We start from the raw sequence: 25,748 nt of genomic DNA on the forward strand, positions 1-25,748 counted from the left end.
CGGATTTGTTGAAACAAGAAACACTCTCTTTCTCTCTCCTTCTTCTTCTTCTTTGCAAAACCCTAAATTACAAACAGGCAATTGTAATATGCATCTCTATTTATAAACATTCGCGGCGCTCCCGCCCTCTCTCTCTCTCTCTCCAAATTAACGCGTGAGGATCAAGTCAGCGTAAAGCGTATGAGTGCTCCTGCTTTGATCTTCTTCTTTACGCCCGATCAGCAGCCTGCAGTAACGCAGCCCTCCATCTCCATGCAGAAGAGCACGTCCACTTGTTTCTCCTATTGTCGTCCTAAAGTAGTGCTCCAAGCACAAAAGTTTTATATCTCCCCGATTGAATAAAGTAGGCTTAATTTTGGGACTGCATATAGTCTACAGAAAGGAGTTACATTCGGAGTAAAATTACTCCCTATATTGTCACCGTAATTTAGATATGGTACTTAAATTAAAAGTTCGTTAATTGAGGTCCCTAAATAATTAGCAAAACGTGCAACATTGGTCACTCTGTGAAATTTCCTTTCAATTTAGGACATGTTTACTAATAAAAATTAAAATCATTTTACTACTTAATTTTTTCTTGTTTTTCCCTACATGTAAGAAATCAAAAGGCACATAATTTTCTTTGAAATTCGTAATCAAGTACTTAAAAATTGGGAATCAAATCGACTAGGGTGGACTAGTTGATATTATTCACTTTCCTGACTTCTATTCAGCTTTATTTTTCAGATTTCTTCATTTTTTTTTTCATTTGTATTTAGTAAACTTGCCCTTAATTATGTGGAACCAAGAAATAGGACCAACAATCAATCCACAAACTTTCATTCTAGTTTAGATTTGGTATCGGAATACACATAGTTGTAATTGGATGACACGCATACCACATCATCACAATACAGTAAAACTCCTAGCAAGTCATAAAGTTGGGACCAAACATAACACTAAACATCATTATTTCCTAAATAGGATTCCTAAGGATTACAGTATAGAAATACCAAGGTCTCATGCCAAGAAGCTGTAAACATGCTTGAGAAGTTAGAAACATTTTGGCTTCAACAAGAAAGTGTTCTTGTTGATGAAGTATTATGTAGTTGCAAGCTCAAAGACATGACATCAATTCTAAAGACTAAAGCATGAACCTCACACTGGGTTAGCCATAATAATGTGATTCAAATTCTCTTTTGGAGAGAATTGAACTTAAGACATCTCGCTTACAAGTGGAGAGGATATCACTAGACCGTAGTACTAAGTGACAATTATTACTTTTTGAGAAATAGTTTAGTTCATCTTACACTTTTATTTGTAATATTGCACACTTTTTGTACTCATTGACCATTATTACTATGTAGTAGTGTTTTCTTATGAAAGGATCAAGAAAAATTATCTTTTTTTTTTTTTTTTGTCAAACGATAGATTTTATTAGATTAGAAGTTAGATTAGCCATCGATGAGATTTGAACCAATGCCGTCATGCAAAGACTCAACACCTTTTCACCATTGTGGTATGTGGAGTTTATTCCTATACATAGGGCTAGTTTGGTATTGTTGTGCTTTAAAAAAAATGTTTTTGCTGTGCTGTGAGAATAAACAGCTATAAAATAAAGTTGTTAAGTATTTGGTAAACTTTTTTTTTTTTTGGTTAAAAGTGCTTTTAATATTAAAAAAAAACAGTGTCTGAGTGTTTTGTAAACTTTTATATAAATTGTATTGAATATGTTAAATGACTAAAAATAATATAGTATTTAATGTGATATAATAAGTATCAAAAACAATAATGTAGGGGCAAATATTGTAATGTTGTAAAGCATGTGAGGTATACTTGCCATTTGAAAAATTCATTAAATGAACATTAATTAATTACTATGCTTCGCAAAAAGAAAAAAACATTTTTTTTTTTAAAGCATGTAGACCATGCTTCTGCTTTTTTTATTTTTTATTCTTTTTTACTTTCATTGATAGCATTTTTTTTTTTTTTTACCAAACACATTTAATGTTCTAAGTTTTTTTTTTTTTTTTGTTTTTTTTAAACACCACAATCTCAAACCAACACATAATCGGTCTCGAGTTCGAACCATAATTTTTTATTACTTTAAAAAGGTTATTTCTTTATAAAGTATTTCTTTGTAAAGTATTACCTTACAAAGGTTTTTTTGTTTTACCAAACACATTTAATGTTCTAAACTTTTTTTTTTTTTTTTTTTTTTTTTTAAACACCATAATCTCAAACCAACCCATAATTGGTCTCGAGTTGGAACCATAATTTTTTATTACTTTAAAAAGGTTATTTCTTTATAAAGTATTTCCTTGTAAAGTATTACCTTAAAGGTTTTATTGTATTATTTTTCACGGAAGTTATATCACATCCCAGCCCGGGGGGATCACTTCCCGGGCCCGCTCCACCACCGTAGCACGATATTGTCCGCTTTGGGCCCCCAGCACACCCTCACGGTTTTGTTTATGGGAACTCACACGAGAACTTCCCGATGGGTCACCCATCGGGAGAGTGCTCTCGTGCGCTACACGCTTAACTTCGGAGTTCCCATGGAACTCGAAGTCAGTGAGCTCCCAAAAGGCCTCGTGCTAGGTAGAGATGAGAATATACATATAAGGATCACTCCCCTGGGTGATGTGGGATGTCACAAGTTAACAGCAAGAACTAATGATGGATAATGGGTAAAATGTTCTATTAATTTTTCTGTCTCGTTTATGCAGTTTTGTATGAGTTGAAAGTATTGTTTGATCTTTGACAAAAAAAAAGTATTTTTCGGTCACACGAGTACATTTCTATTATAAAATTAATTAATAATATATTTTTCAACAAAAAAATGACGAGAAAAGATTGTTCGGTAAATTAGTACATTTTCTAATAATTGTCAATGAATTTCCATAATTACATTGAATTGAGACAATTTTATTTTTCAAAAAATTAAAAAGATATATATTTATATATAAAGCCAACATTGACGTGAACAATGGTTTTTTGGGTCACAAGCTTCACAAAAATAAGTGGACAAAAATGCCCTTCAAACAAAAAAGTTCAAAAGCAATCCAAATTAATGCAATATATTTTCATCATATAAACAATGTTTTTTTAATAATTAATTCTTTTTGTACAATTATATATATATATATATATATATATATTTATAATTAGTACCTCGCAATGGACTAGTAATAATGTGATTCAAATAGTTGTTTATTAAATATTATTTTCTCTAATTTTAAACATGTTCAAAACATCTTAAGATGCGTGTAGTGCCGGTTATAAAAAAGGTCTTTTGCACGGGCATAATAATATGATTCAATTAGTTGTCGAATGATTGTTTTTTTATTTTTTTATTTTTTTTTAAACAAGCGATATTATATACACTAAAAATGAGGGGTGGGCTTAGCCTTATAATAGGCTAGCAAAAATATGATTCAATCAGTTGTTTATTAAATATTATTTTCTCTATTTTTAAACACATTCAAAATATCTTAAGAGGCACGTAGTGCTGGTTATAAAAAAAAAAGGTCTTTCACACATGCATAATAATGTGATTCGATTTGTTGTCAAATGCTTGTTTTTTTTTCTTGAACAAACGATATTATCTACACTAAGGAGTAGGGGATGGACATAGCCTCATATTGAGTTAGCAATAATGTGATTCAATCAGTTGTTTATTGAATATTATTTTCTCTATTTTTAATCACGTTCAAAACATTTTAAGAATCGCGTACTGCCGATGATAAAAAAGGTCTTTCACACGCTCACAATAATGTGATTCAATCAGTTGTATTATTTTCTCTATTTTTAAACACTTAAGAGGTACATAGTGCCCATTATAAAAAAAAAGGTATTTCGCATGCGCATAATAATGTGATTCAATTAGTTGTCAAATGGTTTTTTTTTTTTTTTTTGAGCAAACGATGTTTCTACACTAAGGGGGGGGTGAGCTTAGTCTCACAATAAGCTAGCAATAATGTAATTCAATCAGTTATTTATTAAATATTATTTTCTCTTTTTTTTGTTGAATTATTTTCTCTATTCTTAATGTAAATTCAATAGAATGTAGATGGAAATTTAAAAACCGATTTTATTATGTGGATTCAGCTGCTTTGATTGGTTTATGAGGAGTTTCTTCTACCATGATCGAATATTATTCATTTACTTCAAATATTTGACCTTCTTTTTGTCATAAAAAAAATTATTGAAGCAATCCACGCATATAAATACATGTAAAACGTGAAAGTCGAGTGTAGCACGCCGTGGTTCAAAAAATGTCTTCTGCATGCACGTGAGCACGTGCATGAAGGCTAGCAATTAACTATGCCAATTCAGTGAGAAAAATAATTACCTTGAAAAAAAATACAAATTTTAATTTAAAAGATAAAAAAGATAATATGAAAATCTATTAATCTGTTGAGGTGTACAAAATCAAAGGACATTGATAAAAAAATTAAAATTAATAAAATTTCAGTTTAAAAGTGAACAATACCGGGAGTGTTTCATTAAACTCTCTATTAATAGCTAGTCACCGCATCTAAATCTCCCTAATTTTGAACCTAGGGTTTAGCAACAAAAAGTACAAGTATTTCAGCTTCCAGCAAACCATAACTCTGTATAATACTGATACAACATCTTAGCTAGTATGAAAGAGCATTGTGTTCGCACTACTAGAATTATGCTCATTGCACACCATTTTTTGCACACCCTTTGCAATTGGTGGCCATAGATATAAAGATGCTGCTCTTATTAGTTTTTGGTGGCTTTATAGTGGGATGCCACTGATATTTTGGTTGCTTTACAGTGGGATGCCACTGATATCAATGGCCTTAAGAAATCAGCCACCAATGATTGGTGTCTGTTAACTAACTTTATTTCTTAAAATTACACCAAAGTCTTTTTACATGTTTTTTCAACTTTGGGACATGTTTTTTTATTTCTTTTTCAGTCTTCTCCTTTTTATCTGTCAAAAATAATTTTTTATTCATTTAATAATCCTATTCTACAGTAGCTTCATCCCCAAATAAATGCGAAGTTAGACAACCCTAATTTTCATTTACATGTGTTTCCAGATTGATCTGTTTTAAGTTTAACTTCATTTCCTTGCAGGAGGAGGTTGATGCTAAGATTGTTGTGGCTAGTATTTCAACAACCTGCTGTCAGAAAATTCACAACTGATTGGTATGTACCTGATTAAAATAATTTACGCTTTGCTACCATGTTGGTGCAATAGCAAGGTCTTGCACAGTTGTAAGTGTTATCTTATCGAATCATTATGTACCTATAATTGTTCTATATGCCGAGTTTCTTTTCTTTATGGAATACAGGAATAAAAATTTATATATACTAAAACCGAAACTCGGGTGGTACTGTTCTAGGGCAGTGTGGACCAAAATGCCCCTCAATTCGTTTGTTAACCACTTTTTTGCCATCTTTTCTACAGTAAAATGACTTCCTTGCCCTCCAAGGCCACGTTTATCCTCTCCGATTTCAATTTCTTTGGGTGCTTCGGTTCTCTCTCTCCATTATCAGCTTTTCCTTATTTTGTTTGACTCATGCTCTCCTCGTCTCCCTCCTTGCCTCACTCTTCTCCTACACCAAGCAGCTCGATTTAGGGCTTCACCATTTCTCTTCGAATCAAGGTCTCTATTTCTCTCCCTATTTTCTAAATCTAGGTTTCATCTCTATCTGGAAAAACCCTAGATCTTGCCACTGTCAGAGAGTCCAAGCTCGGCCTTTCGCGCTTTAATCTGCCTTGCCGATCGGCTCATCTCGACGCCTCCACCTAAACCCCTATGGTAAATTTCCTAACTTTTCCCCCAATTCTTTTTTCTCTCTATTTTTGCGCTTTCGAAAGGTTTCAGATTTTCGCCTTCTTAAGCTTATGTTTCTAAAAGGACCTTGATTTTGTGTTTAATTGGGTTGTTACGTCGTGAATTTTGAATTTTATGTTTAATTTAGGTCTTTACATTGTGAATTTTGAATCTTTAGCCTGATTATGCTGTAATTAATTTTAATTTTGTGGGTTTGAGTAAATTCCTCACCTTTTCTTTTCATTCTTTAATTTTTGAGTTCGATCTGTTAAATATGTGTGATTACTGGGTTTTTCCGATCTGTTAAAGATTGAGACTTTTGTTCTACCAAATTTGAGTTGCAACAGAAGGAAGCTAGGAGGTGCAGCAATTGGAAGTCGGATTTCACTCCCGTTGCTGTAATTAGATCAAGTTCTGGCTGATTTGATCTGAGCACACACATATTGTTTTCTTGGTTTTTTACTCCTACCCTCCTAGAAACTTGAGGTACGAAAATTTCAATTTTTTTTTTGTGTTTTTGATTTATTTTCAGTGTTAATTTATGATATGCGTAGGAGTAATCAGGTTGCACGACCAATTAGCTACATAGTATTCGATGAAAAGATTATTAAAATTAATCTCACCAACCATATATATGCAGAAGGAATTCTTTGAATTTAGAAGGTCATCATGTGCAAACTGATGCACTCAGCCAATGTAGGGTTGTCCTTCCTGTGTGCTGGGAAGTTTGTCTGGACATAAATGACTGGATTAAAACTAATTCCTAACTGATTTGTCTCAGAAATCCGTTTAGGTGTTAAGTAAATTCAAATCCCAGTTGATATGTCTTAGGAATCCTTTTAATTATTCCATCTGAACTTGACTATTTCCCATAAATTGGACTGATGCTCCAAACTTTGTTTGGTGAACATGTAAGGTTTGATATTATCTGGGTTTGGCAGTGTCGCGCAAAGTTAGCCGTTTGTGGCTCACCGGAAAACCCCATGATTAGGCTTTATCATTAGGAACTCATAATGTAGTAGATATTCCTCAATGCAAAGGTCCCAATCCTATTGACTTTATATTTGATATTTAATCCTTGGATTAGTGTTAAATTCTATATTTTTTTAGTTTAATTTGTGTTTTCTTTTCTGTTTTTGTAGCTCATCGTCCAAGTATAAATGTTGTTGTGGAGTTGCTTAAACAAGGTCCCTTTTCGGTTATTAAAACTCAATGTTACCTGTTTTCATTTCCAGTTTTTAAGTCTTATATTTGTTTGCTTGCTGCAATTATTCATTTTATGCCACTATAATATTTGTTTCCTTCTGTTTTGTCCTATGTATTAACTACCATTTGGATCATGTGAATGACAACTTTCATGTATATTTCGAATAATGAGCAGTTTATTGTTGTTAATCTTTTGATCACTGTATATGTTGCTAATTTACCTTCTCAAACAACTTACATGTAAACATTGATATATAAAACTTATTTATATGTTAATAGTATGGTTTCTTTACTTTTGAGATTGGTTGAACAACAACATTTTCTACTTTCTAGAGTTCATCCTCTTTATTTTAGCCCAAGCCGACTCACTCTACTTTGTTCGAAGATCTTCAACTTTTTCACACAAATTGCTCAAAAATTCCTGCTCTCAAACATCTTGGATCCCTTACTCAACCTTTTGGCATCAACGCCCCAAAGGTATATTTCTCTCATTGCTTTCAGAATTTAGTGTGTATATGTATGTATATGTATATATATGCTGACATGTATATGAAGACATTCACATATGGTAGAACTAAAAGGACGGTAGAATGCTTGAATAATGGAATAGAGTTGAGAGTATGGTGAGAAAGGACAGTAAATAGCTATCACTATGTAAATGAATTCAATTAGAACTCACTTTTTTGTTTTCTGTTTTGTAGCTACCTTGATCATTAGTTGGTGATCTCTTGTATTGGAATTTCCTGGTTTTTTTATTTTCTGAAAAAAAAAGAAAATGTTAATGCATTTATATGTGTGAGTATGCGCGCGCTCTTCACTGATATTCCATTCTCATTTCTGTTCTCTCTCATTCATATGTAAATGCTTTGTTGTATCTTGTCCTCTGCCTATTGGTCATAAATATAGTATCTATACTTTCTTTATCTTATTCTTGAATACCCACGCTGATTGGGAGATCATTTGTTGTTTCAAGGTTGAAGGTGGTCTGCATATTCATGAACTTGTCAATTTAATATGTTCTTAGTTGAAGTTGCAGAAGGGTTGCTGTGAATTTGTGGAGATTTTTGTATGGTAAATTATGACTGGAAACCCCTTGAAAATCTACTTTCCCCTGGTATTTATATGATCATATCTCAGTGTTGTCCTTAACTCTAATCACTTTCAGTTGGACTTGAGTTAAAGTTATTCTTACAAAATTTGTGGGTTTGATTTTGGGTGCAGGCTGCAGCTGATGATCATATACAAGTTATTGAGATGATTACGCTCTTGGAAACAAAGGGTTCGAAGACTTTTTAAAGTTTGGTTCCAACATTTGTACAAAATTCTATAAAATAGCAGTTATGCAAATTTATAGTTGTATTCTTATATTTTAATGATATAACAATTTGTTTTCTCACCAAAAATAGAAAAAGAAATATGATACTCCAATTTGAGTGCCCACACAGTGCATCTTTTTTTTTAAATATTATTTTACAACTTTGCCACCGATGTGAATTAGGGTGGCATTGCAGGAAAGGCACCAATGCAATATTGGTAGTCATTGTTACAATAGAGTCCTCTACATAGGCCACACTCTCTAGTTTAGTGGGTGCTTGGTGGCCATAGAGGTTTGCCACCAATGTGAGTGGCAACACTTGACAATAGCCACCAATGAAAAGGGTGGCTTGTAGCCAAATTTCTAGTAGTGTCGTCAAATAAGACAAGGCTTCCTACGAAAGAATCCATCAAGTCGCAACTGTACTTGCAGATCCCATCAATCTGGAGTTGGTTATCCTGTTTGGACCTATGTTCCAGCAGTACAGCTCCACACTCCACCCCCAGATCAAGCACTACTCCACCACTCTTAGTACAACCAAGCGGCTTGCTAACCACATATTCCAGGTGTATAGTAAATAATTTAATCCACGATTCTGCTTCACCATACGTTTTCACTACCCACATATGAATATCATACTCATCATCACCATCTTCGTCACGACGATTCTCCAAAAGAGCAAGGGACTATCCGTATCTTGAAATGAAGTACGGAGTATTTGTAGAAACAAATTTGAAGTTTTCTCTCAAATCTTCCATTACCATTATCTCGCCAAATAATTCATTAGACATACAAACGACGCGATAAAAAAGTCCCTGCTCCGGCGAAGTTGAAGCCAATGCAGATTACCAAATATATCATGCGAATAGTTATCAAAGAATTGAGAAATAGAAAGGTCGACAGGAATAACATGAGCTCCAAGATTCTTCCAAGAGCCTCTGGCTAACGACCAAATCTCAACTTGACATGCAAATGCATTCGTATCATTCACAACTCTTAGAACTTTATAGTCGCCGGTGCGCGAATCAAATCCGAAGACACATCTTGATTTATAAGGCAGAGTTTTGGTCAATTAACCAAAATCTTTCTAATACAAGGGTTCCAAATCAATATGGCAAGGTGATTGCCACAATTATCATGAGCAGCAACGCAAACAAGCCCATCAAACTCCGATCACATCCACATTCTCACCTCAACGTATCTTGTCGTCGGGGCAAGTACGCGTGTTATTGTAAGCTGTGAATGGATCCATAAGCTTGGTGTACTCTTCTTCGATTGCAGGTTTATCCCAATGTATATAATATCTTTTCACACGTTGATAAAGAAGTGGGAGTCATAAAATCGTACTAGAAGGAGCTGAGCGTCGTTGTTTTGGTTGTCGGATTGGCGGCGAGTGTGATTGCAAATGAAGGTAGGGCTTTTTTATGAGGCGACTCCAGGACTTGCACACTCGGCTGCATCGCCCTAGAGCTTTGATGGGCAGCCTCATCAAGATTTCCTGCATGATTTCTTCAGGAAGGAGAATGCTTTCCATTCTTCTTCTACTTCTTTTGCTAATGACGAAGACGTCTGCCGTCGCTCCAAAGCAATTTTGCAATATAATATTTTGCTCTAGTTTTTCTGATACAATGAATCTTATATATAAGGGACGAGGATTCGAACTCGAAATTTCGGTTGTGAATGATCTTAACCAACCGAGTTTTCGATGCAAAAGAGTTGGGAACTCTTTGAGGTATACATAGTAATAATACTTTCCTGATTTGGCCAGGAATTGAGAATTCTCCCAGAGTCTAATCAAACAAGGACACCAAAAAGAATTGAGAAATTTACTTTTGCTGGAAAAGGAAAAGATCAAAAATTACATTGAACTTGTTCAAAATTAAAATGGGGCAAATTGCTGCTTCCAAATTTGCTCCTACAACGATGACACGAATCTGAACTCGTCTAATTATTACATCGTGCATTCATCATATTTAATTCAAAATATGTTGAATGTTTTCCTTTAAGTTCACGATTAGTATTAAATCAAGTTCACACATAATTTTAAATCTTGGTTCATGTATGATCACTGGTAAGGGTTAGCCTATTCATGTAAGGTTGTTCCATGTCCACATTATTTAAAACCCCCCTCATGTATGAAAAGGCATTATCAAAAAATTGAGAATTACTTTTTAACTTGGTTTTGTGAAAGAGCGTTTTCTTCCTGTCTGTAAATTCTCATCTCTTTTGTGAATTCTTAGAGTGACGACTTGTTTATCTTTGAGTGTTCACTTGTGATTTCTCTTTTGATCTCCATTATTGGTGTCAAATTGTTACCAAAGTTTCAGGTGATCTTACGGAGAAGCTCCTAAAGGAAATGGCTTATCCAACGGGTGAGAAGTTCCTAAATAATCTTGATCTTCTTCCAAAGTTTGATCGTTGCCCGGATGGTTCTTGTGAAATTTGTTGTGGTGTATGTCTATACTTTTGTCTATGATGATGGTGAGGACGAATGAGAAGATAAAACCTGTAAGAAGGCTCCAACTACAGACAATGCCTAGAATTCATGTAGACTCAGAAGATAAAGTACACCGTCCGTTACAAAGTTTCAAACTCATTGTCATTGATGTATAGAGTACGTCTAAAAGGGTAACTGAAATCACTTCACGGGCGTCGCACCCGTTCTTGGCCTCTCACCAAAATAATCTCATCGTGGATTAGAGTTCCAATCTCTGGAAAACAAAGTGTTTCTATTCACAAACTCTTCATTGTTTTTTAATCTCAAGTACAAGGGATATTTATAAGGCCTTAAACCTAATGAACGCAGGGAAGTAAACTTGTTAAAATACTAAAACACCCATTGATTTAGGAAAGCCACCACTTCTGTTCCGCATCACTCGTGAGAGGAAATAGCTCAGGTTCTAGACTAAATTTCACGGTTTCCAATTAACTTTGCCAATCATGTAGGACTTTCTGGGAAATCTTACGATAAAAATGATGCCAGGCGTGCATCTGTGCGGTGTGGAAGGCCAGTTCGAGCTCCTAAAGCCCTACAGCAGGCACCTGCCTGCAATTGATACAACACCAGAGGAAAAAAAAAGGTCACAAACAAATCTATGTTGCAGCAGCCTACCACATCAAAACACTGCCCCAACTTACCACTTGTGCAGCAAACGGCAGCATTTTCTCTGGCGGCATGTTGGTGCAAATGGCTACAAAACCAACAATCCCATCAGTGAAAAAAGTACATGACATGATAGAGACGACATCTTCGATTAGATAAACTAAAAGATTCTGGCAATGGATGGAGAGAAGAATTTGCATAAAGTAGTAAATTCAACTTTACGAAATCAAACAAGAATATGCGTGTGTGTGTGACTGAGATAGAGAGAAAGCGAGAGAGAGAGAGAGACATACCATAGAGAACTGCTCCAATAAAACTATCTCCAGCACCTGTTGTATCTAAGAGTTCTTCCGGTGGTATTTTCTCAGCTGTTCCCACCAACAACCTCCCACAAACTGTCCCTATTCCGTTGGCTCTCAATTTTGTAACCGGCTGAAAGGATTAAAATAGAAAAACTTGCAAATTAGTAGATCTTAATTTAATACGAAGGACTATACAACAGTTCCAGGCTGATCTATTATAACGTAAAAGGAAACGAGTCTTATTTGAAGTTCAAGTTCCTAACCGATGAAACATGTGTTGGGATAGCTGTGCGATCATCCTTTCTCTGCTTCAGTGATTCCAATAAGCTGTCGACATCCATTTCTTCTATCTGCGGAGTCTCTGCCAGAAACAGAGTTTCAATGAAAACCTGTAAATTTTTTAAATCAGATAAAACAAACTATCTTTACAGAATTCTGAGCCACAGTTTTGTACCCTATGTTTTATATTGATTTCCTCCTTAATAAACCCGGGAGAGAACTTACCGTCCACACTTCTCTCAAGCATAATGCATCCATCTTCTCCCAATGTCACAATTGCAAATTTGATCTTTGGCAATTTCAAAAGCATTGAAACAAGAGCACTAGAAACAGATGCTGCTTCTGTCCATGCCTGTTCACAAAAATGATCTAGCAGCGTTAAGCTTAAGCAACATGATGAAGATATACAATGAATGTAGAGAAAATCTTGTAAGAAATTTTTAAAAAACATAGATTGAAGAAACAATGAACAGCAAAAAAAATGTTTCTGAATGGGGTCTAAGTTAACTGTAAAATAAGAGCAACACATTACCATACATCCCAAGTGAAACGTATATCTATAACATGCTTAAGACTAATAAATAATATGGTATAAAAAGAGCAGTGCTCTAGAAAACATCTTATTAACCGGAGAGAAGTTTCCTTCACGTGATATTTTTTTTTGGCTAAAAATTGTTTGGCACCAGACAGAAAGGAAATCAATGTCTTATCTCTAGTTTTAGGGGTTTCAAAAGAAAGAAATTGAGCATAAGTTAGTTTCCTTCAAGGAAGAACAGCTGACTTGCCTGTGGAAATTTCGCTGAGCATATGGCATAATCAGCCAAGTTTAGAAGACCATCCAACCCTTCTCTTAGCCGTTCACCTTCAACTAATATAGGTATATTTTTCCGAGCAGCCTGTAAGAATTCAGTTATGCTTGATTTATTCTCTTTAGTTAATGACAAATTTTCTTGGAAATTACCAAATAGTAAACTTGAAAGATAATTAAATACTAGAAACAAGAAGATAACAGTTACCTCCTGCGCAATAACTAATGAAGTTTCATGTATTCGTCCATCTAAATAAAGAACTCTTGCTCCATCCAACGCAGATGATAAACTTAATTGGGAAAGGTCATCTGGTATCATGGGAGGATATCCTGGAGTATGAATACAGGTGCGGGTTTTCCTGGAAATGACATTCACAGTTAATCAAATTGAGAATGATTATCAAAAACAGCCTTTGAGATGCTACGTAAAGAGAAATTCCATTGCAAAATGTAAGGTCAGTGCCTACATTTTTCAATGGCCCTACTCACAGTTAATACCCTACACCTGGCCCTCCTGGGCAGGGCGAGTGCCTAACACTAGCTACAGTCATATGCATCAGATCAGATTCAAAATGTAGAAAGAAGAAAATAGGTTGCGTTAAGCAATACAGTCAGATTGCCACAACGTTGTGTGTGCGTGCATGCAAGAACGTGTGTGTGTGTGTGTGTGTGTGTGTGAGTGAGAGAGAGAGAGAGAGAGAGAGAGAGAGAGAGAGAGAGAGCATAACAGATATAAGAGAAGGTCCTAACGTTTCCTTGTCAACAATAATGTAGGTAAATGGTGAATTACCCTCCTTGGAAACCTGAAAATAAGACAGGTTAAGTGAAAAAAAAATTGATAGCAATATTGGATTGCACAGCAGTCAAATTTTATATGTTCAACAGTCGGAATTGATAATCAACCAATTTAGAGAGTTCCCAGAAGCATTCAAGGGAAAAATCAAATTTTGTTAGCTATTTTTTAAATATATTTCTATATCTACTTTTCAACATTGCAAAGGTGCATAAAGAATTATACAGTAATCGAAAGATACATAACATAACCCAAGAAATAAAAAGGATGGGCTCCAGATTTAAAATACTTACGCAGCAAGCATCATTATTAATATCATAATTGCCTGATAAAACACCGCAGGTGAAACCAAGATCATGAATGACTTTCCTTTTGAAGCTTACCACAACAAAAGAAGTATCAATGCCGTCGTCCTGTAGCCCCTCCAGTATACCCCTGCCTTGTGTATCATTTGCGACCTATAATTTCACATTGCTCAAGACATGTTACAAACTTACAATAATCAAACAACCAATGCTCGGCGAAAATAGTTGAAAATTCAAAGTAAAGGATTCAAATTGAAGACCTTGGAAATCAGCCTGGCATTCAAACCCAAACGAGCTGCGCAAGTTAAGGCATTACCTACATTCCCACCTCCTTGAACCTAAGAAACCAACCAACCATTGGCAACTATTAAAGCAAAGCCATAGCACAATTCATGCTGTAATAACACGTATTAACAATAACAATTGGGGGTTGGTATTGGCACTCCAAAACAGTCATCATGCGCTCCTAAGCATAAATGAAAAATTTTCTCGTGTCGAGTGCAAATGAGTTTTTTGGAGTGTCAATAACAATTTAATAACACTGAAGAATAAAGCTTCGGCTAAAGGTGTCCTCTGCCTTTAGGGTGTTGGGTTTCACCCATGTGACCCGGGTTTGAAACTCCCCCTCCCCTAAAGGCAGAGGACATAAAAGTTTACTAATTCCTTACAAAGCTTTCATCGTAAACAAGCAACCGAGTTACTAAATTTAAATCAAGTTGGGTAAATTCAAGTAACCTTTAAGCTGGTGGATCTGATTTTATCGTCCGGCTTAGGATAAGAGGCCACTGCGGCCAAAAAATCAACGACCACCGTGCCGACGCCGAGCTGCGCATTCACAGTTGGTCAGTATTTATATTATTAACAATCGTAAAAAGTATGATAATTAATTAATGGCGATGAACTTACGACGGTTCGGTTTTCGGGAAGAGGGGGGAGAGAATCGATTGACATTTTGAACCTGAAATCAAAACTTGAAATTAGTGATTAAAAGATGTAGAATTTTTGGTCGGAGGAGAATGGTGCGCTGGTTGGAGCAGAGGAGGGAGAAGGAGACCTGGCAGAGCGAGGTGGGGAGGGAGGGAGGGAGAAGGAGGTTGGTGAGCTGAGAAGAGTGGCATTGGAAGTTGGGGAGAAAGAAAGCATCGTTCTGTTCTTTCTGATGTCCCAACGGCAAGGCGCGTGGACGGCAATGCGTGTGTTGCGTCAATATCTGTATGACTGTTGTTAAAGAAAGAGAGTCTTGTTTGGTTCGGTTAGGGTTGTTTGATAGATAATTAAAGGGTGTGCTATCCACTTTTTTTTTTTTTTTTTTTTTTTACTTTTTATATGTACTTTGTTAATTTTTGTCTTTTAATTTTCTTTAATTCATTCGATCTGATGGTCAAAAATAAAAAAAATGTGTAAGAAGTAAAAAAAGGTGTGTGGATATCATACTCCTAATTAAATTGAATATGTTTAAACACATCGCAACTGAACAAGTAAGATCGATGGATGGATTGACTTGGTTGATTTAGGATTAATTTGCGAATTGAACCGATTACGTTGGTAGATATTTGGTCAAATCGTAAACTGAACCGTTAGTATTAGGTTTAGTTGTTCGTTTATTAAGATTGTGAATGTGAGTTGAACCGATTGATAAGTATTCGAATTCATTTCCATTGTTTTATAAATTCAAATCCACTTTTAACCTTTAAAAAGTGTAGTTAAGAGTCTTAGAGAACAAATTTTGGAGCTAATAATAGTGCCAAAATGCAAACCTGCCTTAGGTCAACTGGTTACGGCAGTGAATCTGCTCCTTATGCTTAGTAATTTAGAGTATCGTTTTATTCGCTTTATTTAAGATAATGATCTTGTTCATTAGAAGAAAAAAAATGAAAAATACAAACAAATGCTAGGCAGCTTGAAGACCTTAACCTCCATATACTTCGTCCGTACAAATTAACAGAAGCTGACAATCATCAGCGGAAAGTGTCAATCTGAATCAGATAAGTTATATCTGGCTACAAGTAGGAGATGAATTTCAGCCCAACAAATACAAACGAGGGTAAAATTGTCAAATCAATAAGCCATTGAACTTACATTCAACTTACATTTCTCCATCCATCTTGAGCTTGTATGCAAATGAATCAAGAATTTCAAAATTAGAACCCATTAGTCCTCTCTCCTCACTTTCTCTCTCATCTTCCAAACATGGAATCCGCAGGATTTTCCAACCCTAATCTACACCGAAGGCTTAACTAAAAAGCCGCCTCGGTCCTTTTTGAGCTGTACAAAATTCAAAAGATTAAGTTAACAAACTTGTTCAAACCCAGAAGCCATCGTTCCAAGCACGCTTCTTCGAGACCAGTCCCCCGTGCTCGCTCCTACTTCCTCTTACTCTGTAGAATGCTGGCTTGCTTCGGACTGTTCTCAATGGCCCTGACCTATTGCCGTGTCTGATTGGTAACGATATCTCATCCCCTACCAAACTTGAAGTTGCAAACGGTCTGTTTTCCATATCTTCAAGTGGTCCAGAACCGTACTCCATTGAGATGAATGAAGAATCATGACCATAATTCATCCGGGGAGTGAGTCCACCAGCATTCCACCAACTGCTATCAGATGGGGCAAGATCACCTTTAAAGTCAGAGTCCTGGACGGAAGACTCCTTTTGACTATAACAGTCCCCACCAGTCTCATCGTTATCATTGTATAGCAGCTTTAGAGCCTGCACAACTTCACCCATAAAAGGTCTGTGGGTCACCTCAGGGTGAACGCACATGGAAGCAATGGCTGCCACTTTAGCCATGTCGTCAAAGTCATAGGTTCCAGCTAAGGTGGGATCCACCAACTGCTGCAAGCCTTCTCTGCTCGTTAGCAATGGTCGTGCCCATGTTACTAAATTCTCCTGTCCTGGAGAGTGGGACATGTCAACCGGTTTTCTTCCAGAGAGGAGTTCCAGCAGCACAACGCCATAACTATAAACATCGCTCTTGACAAGTAGGTGCCCTGTCATTGCATATTCTGGGGCAACGTACCTGTAAAATCCATCATTTTGGTCAAGAGAAGAGTTGAAATGGTGCTCTGACAAAAATCTATTAAAACATTATTTCATCACATAGTCATCAAAGTACACTAGGAATTTTACATATATATGGACAGGATATAAAATTCTAATTAAATTGCTCCCTAAGTACCGTTAATCATTCATTAAAGGTTCCCAATCTCTAGTGAACTATGTTGTTATACCCAAGTGCATTTATCACCACTGTAATAGCTTAAAGAAAATATTGAAAACACAACGCCCTGTAAAAAGCTTTGTGAAATCCTGATATCGTAATAGCTTAAGCAACTATGATTACCCAAAAGTTCCCATGACCCTAGTAGAGATGTGATGACTTCCCTCAGTTGCTTCCCTAGCTAACCCAAAATCTGAAACCTTGGGTGTGAAGTCAGCTTCCAGCAAAACGTTACTAGCCTTAAAATCTCGGTGAATAACACGAGGATTAGAATCTTCGTGAAGATAGGCTAATCCTCTTGCTGCCCCAAGGGCAATCTTCATCCTTGCATCCCAGTCAAGGGGCCCATTTATCTTGTCAATGCCTGAAAAACAATCATAACATACAATTAGTTAGTTGACACACTTTGGCAATTCAATTCAGAAGAATAACTTCAAGCCAAAAGAGACCACGGTAGACAAGAAAATATACCGTGCAAGTGAGATTCAACACTTCCATTGCGAACAATCTCATATACCAAACTGCGTGTCCGCCCTTCAATACAAATGCCTATCAACTTCACAAGATTACGGTGATGCAAACGGCTTAGCATCTCAACTTCTGCAATAAATTCACGGTCTCCATTCTGATTCTGATTATCCCTTGTAAGCACTTTGACTGCAACTTCAGTCCCATCTTCCATAATTCCATGGTAAACACGTCCAAATCCCCCTTCTCCCAAAACCCTTTGGGAACTGAACTTATTTGTTGCTTTCTCAAGCTCAGCTAGTGGAAATGTTTTGACAGAGAGAATACTGGTAGCCATGGTGGACATTAGGGACACTGAAGTGGAGCTTGCAATACTACTTGATAAGATAGACCCGATACCTGCTGCAATACACACATATCCAATCACTCAGTCTACAGTTGTTTACCATGGGACTGAATTAAAAATTTATTAAAAGCCACATGTTTACCAGATCTTTTGTGAAGAGAAGGTGTGAATACAGGACCGACTGCGTTAGATGGTCTTCCAACTCTCCTCCCCTTCACAAAGATACAGATAGCCGCAAGGAGAACCACCAGGACTACAAATGCAGACAGAGCAATAATCACAATCGTTCTAATATTCATCCTCTGGTTCTTGCCGCCAAAATCCGCGGTGATAGGGAGACCTCCAGTAATTCCAGCTGGATCATGCCCATTGTAAATCTCATATGGCGGTGAAGAAGGTAGCCCTGATTATAACCCTTTCAATCTCAACCTCAAACAATATTGAAATGATAATCCAACACATTAGCATGAGAATTGAGGGCAGTACCTGGATAACTAATGTATACCACTTCATAGTTTCCAAAAAGTGTCAAATTCAGAGGCACTTTCTTATGCTGAAATCTATCATATGTCAATATCGCAGTGGTATTATCAAACTTCTCCCCTAGTGGAACCAAGTTAATATCCACCACTGTTCTTCCTTGATTTTGACTATCAGCACTTGCACCCATTATTTTCACTTGACCTTGTGTCAGATACGTGCCTTCAGCAATCTCAATCTCTAGCTCACTCATTACTGGAAAAATAGCATAAGGAGCTATGTCCAGTAAAAGTTGGACTTTCATGGGAAACACGCAACCACAAGGTGAACCAAATGGAGATGTGGTAAGTGGCTCTACACAAATTTGATCACAACCTGCCAGAAGTACCATGATCACAGAAGTAAACTGGTAAGGTACTTGCTAAGAGAAACAATATTCTGAGGTAAACTATCTTGTCATGACCATAGTTAAACTAACAAAACATTTTTTATTTCCATGAATCCGAGTCCCTTTTCTAGCAGCAGCTGCTAAAAAAGTTGGAAGCAGCACCCCAACCCAGAGTTGAAGGTAAAGCTTAGAACTTTTTTTTCCTGGTTGAAAAGATAAGGTGAAGCCTCAAACTCATCTTCCAAAAGATGTAATTAAATAGACCATTACTTTGTCGTCGTATTGAATAAATGGAAGGTCTAAAACATTTAACTATTGCCTGGATAGAGGAATGGTTTTATAAGGGACTAGAAGATTAGTTGGTCCAGTTATTAGTTCTTGGCCACCCCATTGCGGTCATAATAGAAATTAAACAACTTTTTTGGAAATTCAACAATTTCAACTGAACAGCTACTGATTGTCTGGTTCTTGTACCAGATGAGTAACACCTGACATTGACTGCATGATAATTGATGACAAATCCGAAACCCCATATAATTACCCGGGTCATTTGATGGAGCTGGAGCAACAGCATGGGGTTTCACTATCACATGATGACGACGATAATGGCCACGCTGTGGTGGGTGAGGACTGCTAGGACCTGTAATTGCGAAGTCAACATCAATGCAATGCCAGCGACACTAGAGTATCTAGGTATTCATAGTCTGAAAAGAATACATACCTAGATGAATTGGCGAAGGTGCAGGTGCAAGGATTCCCGTAAAAGGCTTGACCGCCCATGCTTTGGATCGTTTTGATGAAGCAAATGGAAGAACCATCAACATTGACCTCGCTGCAAATGGTAGGACAACCGCATATGTCATCCGCAGATTAAGAAATAAATGCATAGCTGTCAAAAGAAGTGAACTTAACACGGCAAGATGTATAACTAAAACACCGTAGCAGATGCAAGACCAACGCATACGCAGAGTTACGATTGGCAACCTCAAAGAATGATCATTTCACATACAATATTTATGCTAACACACTGTACTGCTTAAGGTGGAGCCTGGCAAATGAATTATGCACAGAATAGTAGCATCCTTACCGCGTTCGACTGAGAAATTTTTCATAGACAACGGTTGGTCTGGCAATTGAGAAGTAGACAAGTAAATATTTAGTGAAAAACCCCCTGAAATAGTATAAAATTCAAAAAAAAAAAAAACAAAAAAAAAAAAAAAAAAAAAAAACTACGTCAGTTTTCTACATAAACCACAACTTTTCGAGCAAACCTCGAAGATTTAAGCTAATAAAACCGCATAAACTAAACACTCCAAGCACAATTGGACTGCAATGCACGGTATACAGAGCTGAATATTTTACCTGAGCAGCAGAAAATCAAGCTGAGCAGGAGGAGAACAAACAGCAGAAGCAGAATTGGAGTTCGCATTGTCGAAATTCACACAGAACATCGTCAAAAGCAGCCGCCTTGGAGCTCGAGAGAGTGACCGGAGAAGTGTAGCCCGAGGCTTCTAGGTTTCCGGCGAGGTTCTCCATCGCATTGAGATAGGGATTGCATGGTTCAAGCTACAAAAAAACAGTGGAAAGAGTGGCGGTGACTAAACCTAGGAGAGAGAATGAGAGGCGGAAACTGGGGGAGTGAGTAGGGGTTGTAGATCCATGAAAGGCGGTGGAAAGATCTAGAAGGAGAGACAGGCGGAGGCGGAGGTGTAGAGAGAGAATGTGGGTGTTTTAGAGAGAGAAAATGAAGAGAGAGAGAGGAGGAAGGAGGAGGCAGGTTGAGGGAGACGGTGGGATGGAGGTGGGGGAGAATTTATTGCTTCTCTTTGAGTCTGGCGTGCGTGCGTACGGCTCCAGCAATACCGGCTTGGCAAAATTGAATGATGGCCGTCTGATCCACGCGCCAAATTGCGTGAATGAGTGTGTGTGTTCGGGAAGGGGCCTACCTGACGAAACGCAAGTTACGTGGCCGTTTCACCTGATTTCTGTTTTAAAGATTTGGATTTTGTTTTATTTGATTGAACTTTTTTTTTTTGGTAAAAAAAAAAAAAAAAAAGTTCAATCAAATAAAACGGCCACGTATAAATAGAATTAGTAGTTAAACAATTGGATTTAGAAACTATTTTGGTCAGTGGTTCGCATCTTACCTAACATCGAAATAATTTATATATATTTCTTATACGTCCATTGAAACATATATAACGTAATTATTATGTGGATAGTCTGATATGTAATAATTGTTTATATTTGAGTTATCATAGTTGATAATAGCTCATTATGATGTGATGGTTGTAATAGATGAGTCCATATAATCTCACATTCATCGGTAATAAATAAAGTGATTAAAAAATTAAAATCGCATAACAATATCAAGTATAACTAAGTTTGATTTGGCGCACCGTTTGACTAAGTTTGGTTTGGCGCACCGTTTAGTTAAGTTTGGTTTCTCAATCCTGATATCATCAGGGGTGTCCTCTTTTAAACTTGTAGTTGATTTGAAGTCCAATAAAGCTATCACATTTATTTTAAAAAATATATATAACTGAAATAATATTTAAAAATAAATATAACTAAAATAGCATTTGTTTAAGCTCAGTATTTTTTTCAAGTTCTAAACTTTATTTTTTTCATAGGTTATGCATACTATATTACATTTTTTTAGATCATAAGCATTTTAATTTTTTTTACACAACGATATATTCTTTTGATAATATAAATAAATATTTTGATTTAGTCAAAACTCTATAAACGACGTGCCGTTTAATCTCGTTGGGATAAACCAGAAGATAAACTGGGACCTAGTCTTTCCCTCAAAACGAAGCAAACGATGTGTTAAACTCTGTGAACCTCTCCCATTGACTGCCACTTTGCTGCTTCCCAAAATTCCAACCCACCCTCACAAGTTTACCACTTGTTTCCAATTTTTCCCCACGAATCCAATCTAATCTTCCCAACCGCCAAAAATTCCTACTGGTTTTCGAATTATCGTTCTTTCTTCCTCTTCGAGCTCCATGCTCTTCTGGGTTCGTTGGATTCTTCTGAATGGCCATGGCAGTTTTCGGCGTATCGGGCTCTAGGGTTATTTTCTCCGAGATCGGAGCTGTTCTGGGTTCGTTTTAATTTTGCCAGTTTTATCTGAATTTGTTTTTAATTGCCATTTGAAGGTTTTTGGGAATTGAGGGATTTTAGGTGGATACTATTTTTGGGTTGGTTTCTGTGTTTTTGGGCTTATGGGTTAGGATGGTAAAGCTGGCAGCTTCATTTGAGGTACAAGTACTTTTAGCGTAAGGACTTCTGGGCATTGAGAAATGAGAATTGAGCTCTTCTGTTGTGCTGGTACGTTTTCGTTTGAGCTTTTGTTTGGCAGTAAATTTTGTTGTTTGAATTCAGAATTGGAAGTAGGGTTCTAGGGAGCTTCTCTGCAGAGTATGAGTGCTTTCTCAATGAGGATTTTTGGGCATTGAGATTTGAGAGATTCCCTAGACTTGGTACGCTTTCGTTTAAACTTTGTTCGGTTTTGCTGCTTTTGTTGTTTGAATACAAAATTGGAGGTTTAGGGTTTTAGGGAGCTTCTTTGCAGAGTGAAGGGTTATAAAGTTGATTTTCTTAGGTTTGGGGTATTTGGGTATTTGGTTACAGAGATATAAAGTAGAATTCTTTTCAAGAGTGGTCATTCGGAAGCCTCCTTTACTGGAAATTCGAGATAGTAGGTGTGAAATTTGGCAATTGGCAGAATGTTTGCTTTCTCTTCTGATTTCATGGCTGGTGGAAGGAATGGGGATCGTTGACTGTAAAAGGCTAGGAAGTTCATCAAACCATCAAAGGATTTGCCAAACTCCGTTGCTGATGGAGGGTTCGCCTAGGCTTGGCTCAAAAGGCCTAGTTAAGAAACATGAGTTTGTAAGGATATTAATTCAATGCCTGCTTTCAATTGGCTATGAGAATTCTGCTTCATGCTTGGAGTTGGAGTCTGGCATTTCGTGCAAATCCGATGATTTTCAAATGCTGGAATCACAGATATCAAGCGGGAATTGGGATGGTTGTGTTGATACACTTAATACCGCTCAGGATTTGACAGATGAGACCAGAGCTGCTGCTTTGTTTCTTGTTCTCAAACAATGTCTTTTGGAGTATTTGAGTTGCGGGGATGACAAATTGGCTTTGGCCATTTTGCAGAAAGAGGTGTCAGCATTACATGTAGACAGAAGTAAGGTTCACAACCTTGCTCGGATCATCCTTTCCTCAAAGGAAATGGAGCAGAGCAAGACAGATGATATTGCTGTTTGTGAGTTGCGAAAAGAACTACTGCAGGAATTGGAAAAATTGCTTCCTCCACCGATCACGCTGCCTGAGAACAGGTTGGAACATCTGGTTGAAACCGCTGTTTTGTCCCAGATTGATTCATGTCTGTATCACAATTTGTCGGATGCTGTTTCACTTTATGCTGACCATTTATGTGGTAGGGACCAGATCCCTACTGAAACTGTTCAGGTGTGATTTGCCAGTAATATTGCTTATGTTTCGAAAATTGAAGTTATGAGGGTTTTACTTTTGTTTGCTCAGATGTTCTTCTGTTGGAGGACTGACACACGCATGAACACTTGTTTTCCCTGGTGCAGATTTTGACTGAGCATAAGAATGAAGTGTGGTTTGTACAATTTTCTAATAATGGGAAGTATTTGGCCTCTTCGTCAAGTGATTGCACGGCCATCATATGGAAGGTACCATAGAATTATATCCGTATAAGTTTTTATTCAACTTATTGAATATTGCTTTGATGCTAAAGTTTCAATGATGATTAATATATTAAAGCGCACGATATTTTACTTATTTGGTGGAAGTGTGGTCTTCATGCATAAAAAATTGTGGATAAGTAGAAAAGGGAACGAGATAATCTTTTGAGATCATGGAAAATCCTGCTTTTATCTCAAAATTTATAAGGAAAGAAAAATAGTTTATTCTGTTTTAGTAAGAGGTGTGTAGGAAGGAATCTGTTTTTAAGCTACGTCAATATAACGCATTGTGTCACGTGGAGGAATGCATGATCCAAAGAGGAGTATGTTTAATCATTAAATTTTGGTAATGCAGTAAAAGCATTTGTATTGTTCCCAGATGTATTATGGCAATGTTAATATGGTTTCAATCATGCAAAACAGATATAATTGCTATACAGGATCCTAACTTTTATGATTGTTACTTTAAATAGGACTTTTGTGTTTGTATGAACTGAATGCTTAAAAAGTGTGCAAAAAATGACAAAATAAGATACTAACTGGAATAACTGGAAGATGCCAAGGTGCTAGGATTTCTGACGTTAATTCTGCCATTCTGGGCCAGGTTTTGGAGGACGGTAGGGTGACATTAAATCATGCCCTGCGAAGTCACCACAAACCGGTATCCTTTCTAGCATGGAGCCCTGATGACTCAAAGTTGCTTACATGTGGAAATGTTGAAGTACTTAAGCTATGGGATGTGGAAACAGGTACATGCAAGCATACATTTGGGGATCCTGGCTTCATTGTCAGCTCATGTGCTTGGTTTCCCGACTCAAGGCGACTTGTGTGTGGCAGTTCCGACCCTGAAAAGGGCATCTGCATGTGGGATTGCGATGGCAATGAGTTAAAAGCATGGAGAGGGATGAGGATGCCCAAGATTTTAGATCTTGCTGTGACACCGAATGGGGAAAATCTTATCAGCATTTTCTCTGATAAAGAAATTCGGATTTTAAATGTGGGAACAAATGCTGAACGCGTTATCTCAGTAGACCATGCTATCACATCCCTTTCAATTTCTGGGGACAGTAAGTTCTTTTTAGTCAACCTAAATAGCCAGGAGATTCATATGTGGGATGTTGCCGGGGAGTGGGAAAAGCCACTGAAATATATGGGCCACAAGCAGAGCAAGTATGTGATACGCTCCTGCTTCGGTGGATTGAACAGCACATTTATTGCCAGCGGTAGTGAGAATTCACAGGTATGCTTCCCGAATTTGTGAATTTGCCTAGAGTTCTGCAGATATACAAATCGTTCTTGTACCAATGAACCAAACGGAACCTCACAAAGTTCAAATCATTATCTTGTCTAGGTATACATTTGGAACCGAAGAAACTCTAGGCCGATAGAGGTTTTGCGTGGGCATTCAATGACCGTGAACTGTGTGAGTTGGAATCATAAGAGACCGCAGATGCTGGCGTCAGCAAGCGACGATCATACCATCCGCATATGGGGGTCTAGCCGACCTAATAAGATTCAACCTCTGAAGCTCAGTTGAAAAGATCACATCTCCAGTTTTACATCCCGTCGCCTTCTGTATATATAACCCCTGTTATTTTCAAGCTCCTATTCATCAATGAGTTTTGTGAATATGTTTTTTGAAAATTTTGGTGTCGATTTCCATTTTTAGATCCTTAATTTTAGTCTCCATCAACATAATGTTGGAAGTAAATTGGAAACGTGTTGTGCTATTAAATATCTGTTAGCTTTGCTTTTCTTTTGTTTTTCCATCAACGGAGACGAGAGATTTGAATATCGCTAAATTAAGAACTGGTGACGTTCGGTGGTACGAACCGAACTTTTGCCGTGCCACCCAAGTCTACTGTACCTAGTGATAGGGGCATTGTTGAGATCCTAAAACCTGTTTCCTATTTCCGGTTTGCTGCGTTTCTCTCACAACCCAAAAGCAAGGAACCAAGAAAACACTCCAAAACCGAAATAAACGCTAGGAGGCCGGTTGAGAAGAACCCCAACCAACGAGATGTTACTGTGGTACTATTTCAAATCAATTAGGCATTTTTGTAATTTTAGTATCAGAAAGTTAATACGTAAGAGTTCAAACGATATGTAATGAATGACCATAATTTATTCATGACGTGAAGGGAAAAAAATGACATAACGTTTAGATTTAAAATTTTCAAAATGTTTAACGCTGAGGTGGCTCAATACG

General features: G+C 37.0%; 3 protein-coding genes and 1 pseudogene across 6 annotated transcripts; 1 reads left to right on the plus strand and 3 right to left on the minus strand.

The window, feature by feature from the left end:
• Nucleotides 1–8,582: 8,582 nt before the first annotated feature.
• Nucleotides 8,583–9,850, minus strand: LOC148693720 (F-box/kelch-repeat protein At3g06240-like; annotated as a pseudogene).
• A 1,043-nt stretch (nucleotides 9,851–10,893) lies between these two features.
• LOC137728897 (uncharacterized) lies at nucleotides 10,894–15,152 on the minus strand. The gene is made up of 13 exons (XM_068467690.2): nucleotides 14,961–15,152; nucleotides 14,813–14,864; nucleotides 14,642–14,731; nucleotides 14,167–14,244; nucleotides 13,985–14,059; nucleotides 13,559–13,611; nucleotides 13,017–13,167; nucleotides 12,786–12,896; nucleotides 12,226–12,352; nucleotides 11,985–12,082; nucleotides 11,713–11,851; nucleotides 11,455–11,507; nucleotides 10,894–11,362 (listed from the first exon to the last, which is right to left on the minus strand). Exons 1-13 carry the CDS (start codon nucleotides 15,047–15,049, stop codon nucleotides 11,279–11,281), a joined length of 1,200 nt encoding a protein of 399 aa, XP_068323791.2. The 5' UTR covers nucleotides 15,050–15,152; the 3' UTR covers nucleotides 10,894–11,278.
• Nucleotides 15,153–15,924: 772 nt separating this feature from the next.
• LOC137729324 (receptor-like serine/threonine-protein kinase ALE2) lies at nucleotides 15,925–20,721 on the minus strand. Of its 3 annotated transcripts, none has more exons than XM_068468241.2 (9): nucleotides 20,169–20,721; nucleotides 19,894–19,977; nucleotides 19,528–19,638; nucleotides 19,348–19,446; nucleotides 18,425–18,793; nucleotides 18,081–18,341; nucleotides 17,596–17,991; nucleotides 17,248–17,488; nucleotides 15,925–16,923 (listed from the first exon to the last, which is right to left on the minus strand). In XM_068468241.2, the coding sequence occupies exons 1-9, from the start codon at nucleotides 20,233–20,235 to the stop codon at nucleotides 16,209–16,211; spliced, it is 2,343 nt and encodes a 780-aa protein (XP_068324342.2). In that variant the 5' UTR covers nucleotides 20,236–20,721; the 3' UTR covers nucleotides 15,925–16,208. The 3 variants fall into 3 exon arrangements, with proteins under 3 accessions (XP_068324342.2, XP_088534591.1, XP_068324341.2); XM_088678465.1 differs by having other exon boundaries at nucleotides 17,596–17,994; nucleotides 19,894–19,932; nucleotides 20,169–20,695; XM_068468240.2 differs by having other exon boundaries at nucleotides 17,596–17,994; nucleotides 20,169–20,695.
• An 856-nt stretch (nucleotides 20,722–21,577) lies between these two features.
• Nucleotides 21,578–25,274, plus strand: LOC137728876 (WD repeat-containing protein WDS homolog). 2 transcript variants are annotated; one of them, XM_068467671.2, is made up of 5 exons: nucleotides 21,609–22,294; nucleotides 22,446–23,297; nucleotides 23,426–23,527; nucleotides 24,144–24,779; nucleotides 24,891–25,274. In XM_068467671.2, the coding sequence occupies exons 2-5, from the start codon at nucleotides 22,581–22,583 to the stop codon at nucleotides 25,074–25,076; spliced, it is 1,641 nt and encodes a 546-aa protein (XP_068323772.2). In that variant the 5' UTR covers nucleotides 21,609–22,294; nucleotides 22,446–22,580; the 3' UTR covers nucleotides 25,077–25,274. The 2 variants fall into 2 exon arrangements, with proteins under 2 accessions (XP_068323771.2, XP_068323772.2); XM_068467670.2 differs by having other exon boundaries at nucleotides 21,578–23,297.
• Nucleotides 25,275–25,748: the final 474 nt, after the last annotated feature.

The sequence above is a fragment of the Pyrus communis genome, chromosome 10, assembly GCF_041283825.1.
Source record: "Pyrus communis isolate YQ-2024b chromosome 10, ASM4128382v1, whole genome shotgun sequence".
NCBI classification, from domain to species: Eukaryota; Viridiplantae; Streptophyta; class Magnoliopsida; order Rosales; family Rosaceae; genus Pyrus; species Pyrus communis.

Coding starts and splice junctions, on each gene's coding strand:
- LOC137728897 (XM_068467690.2), bottom strand. CDS start 15,049: ATGCTTTCTTTCTCCCCAACTTCCAATGCCACTCTTCTCAGCTCACCA. Junction 13,612..13,984: donor TTGATACTTCTTTTGTTGTG/GTAAGCTTCAAA, acceptor TCTTATTTTCAG/GTTTCCAAGGAGGGTAATTC. Junction 11,508..11,712: donor TATTGGAGCAGTTCTCTATG/GTATGTCTCTCT, acceptor TTGGTTTTGTAG/CCATTTGCACCAACATGCCG.
- LOC137729324 (XM_068468240.2), bottom strand. CDS start 20,235: ATGCGAACTCCAATTCTGCTTCTGCTGTTTGTTCTCCTCCTGCTCAGC. Junction 19,639..19,893: donor AAATTTCTCAGTCGAACGCG/GTAAGGATGCTA, acceptor TACCATTTGCAG/CGAGGTCAATGTTGATGGTT. Junction 16,924..17,247: donor AGGGTCATGGGAACTTTTGG/GTAATCATAGTT, acceptor TGGATTTTACAG/GTACGTTGCCCCAGAATATG.
- LOC137728876 (XM_068467670.2), top strand. CDS start 22,581: ATGGGGATCGTTGACTGTAAAAGGCTAGGAAGTTCATCAAACCATCAA. Junction 23,298..23,425: donor TCCCTACTGAAACTGTTCAG/GTGTGATTTGCC, acceptor TCCCTGGTGCAG/ATTTTGACTGAGCATAAGAA. Junction 24,780..24,890: donor GCGGTAGTGAGAATTCACAG/GTATGCTTCCCG, acceptor TATCTTGTCTAG/GTATACATTTGGAACCGAAG.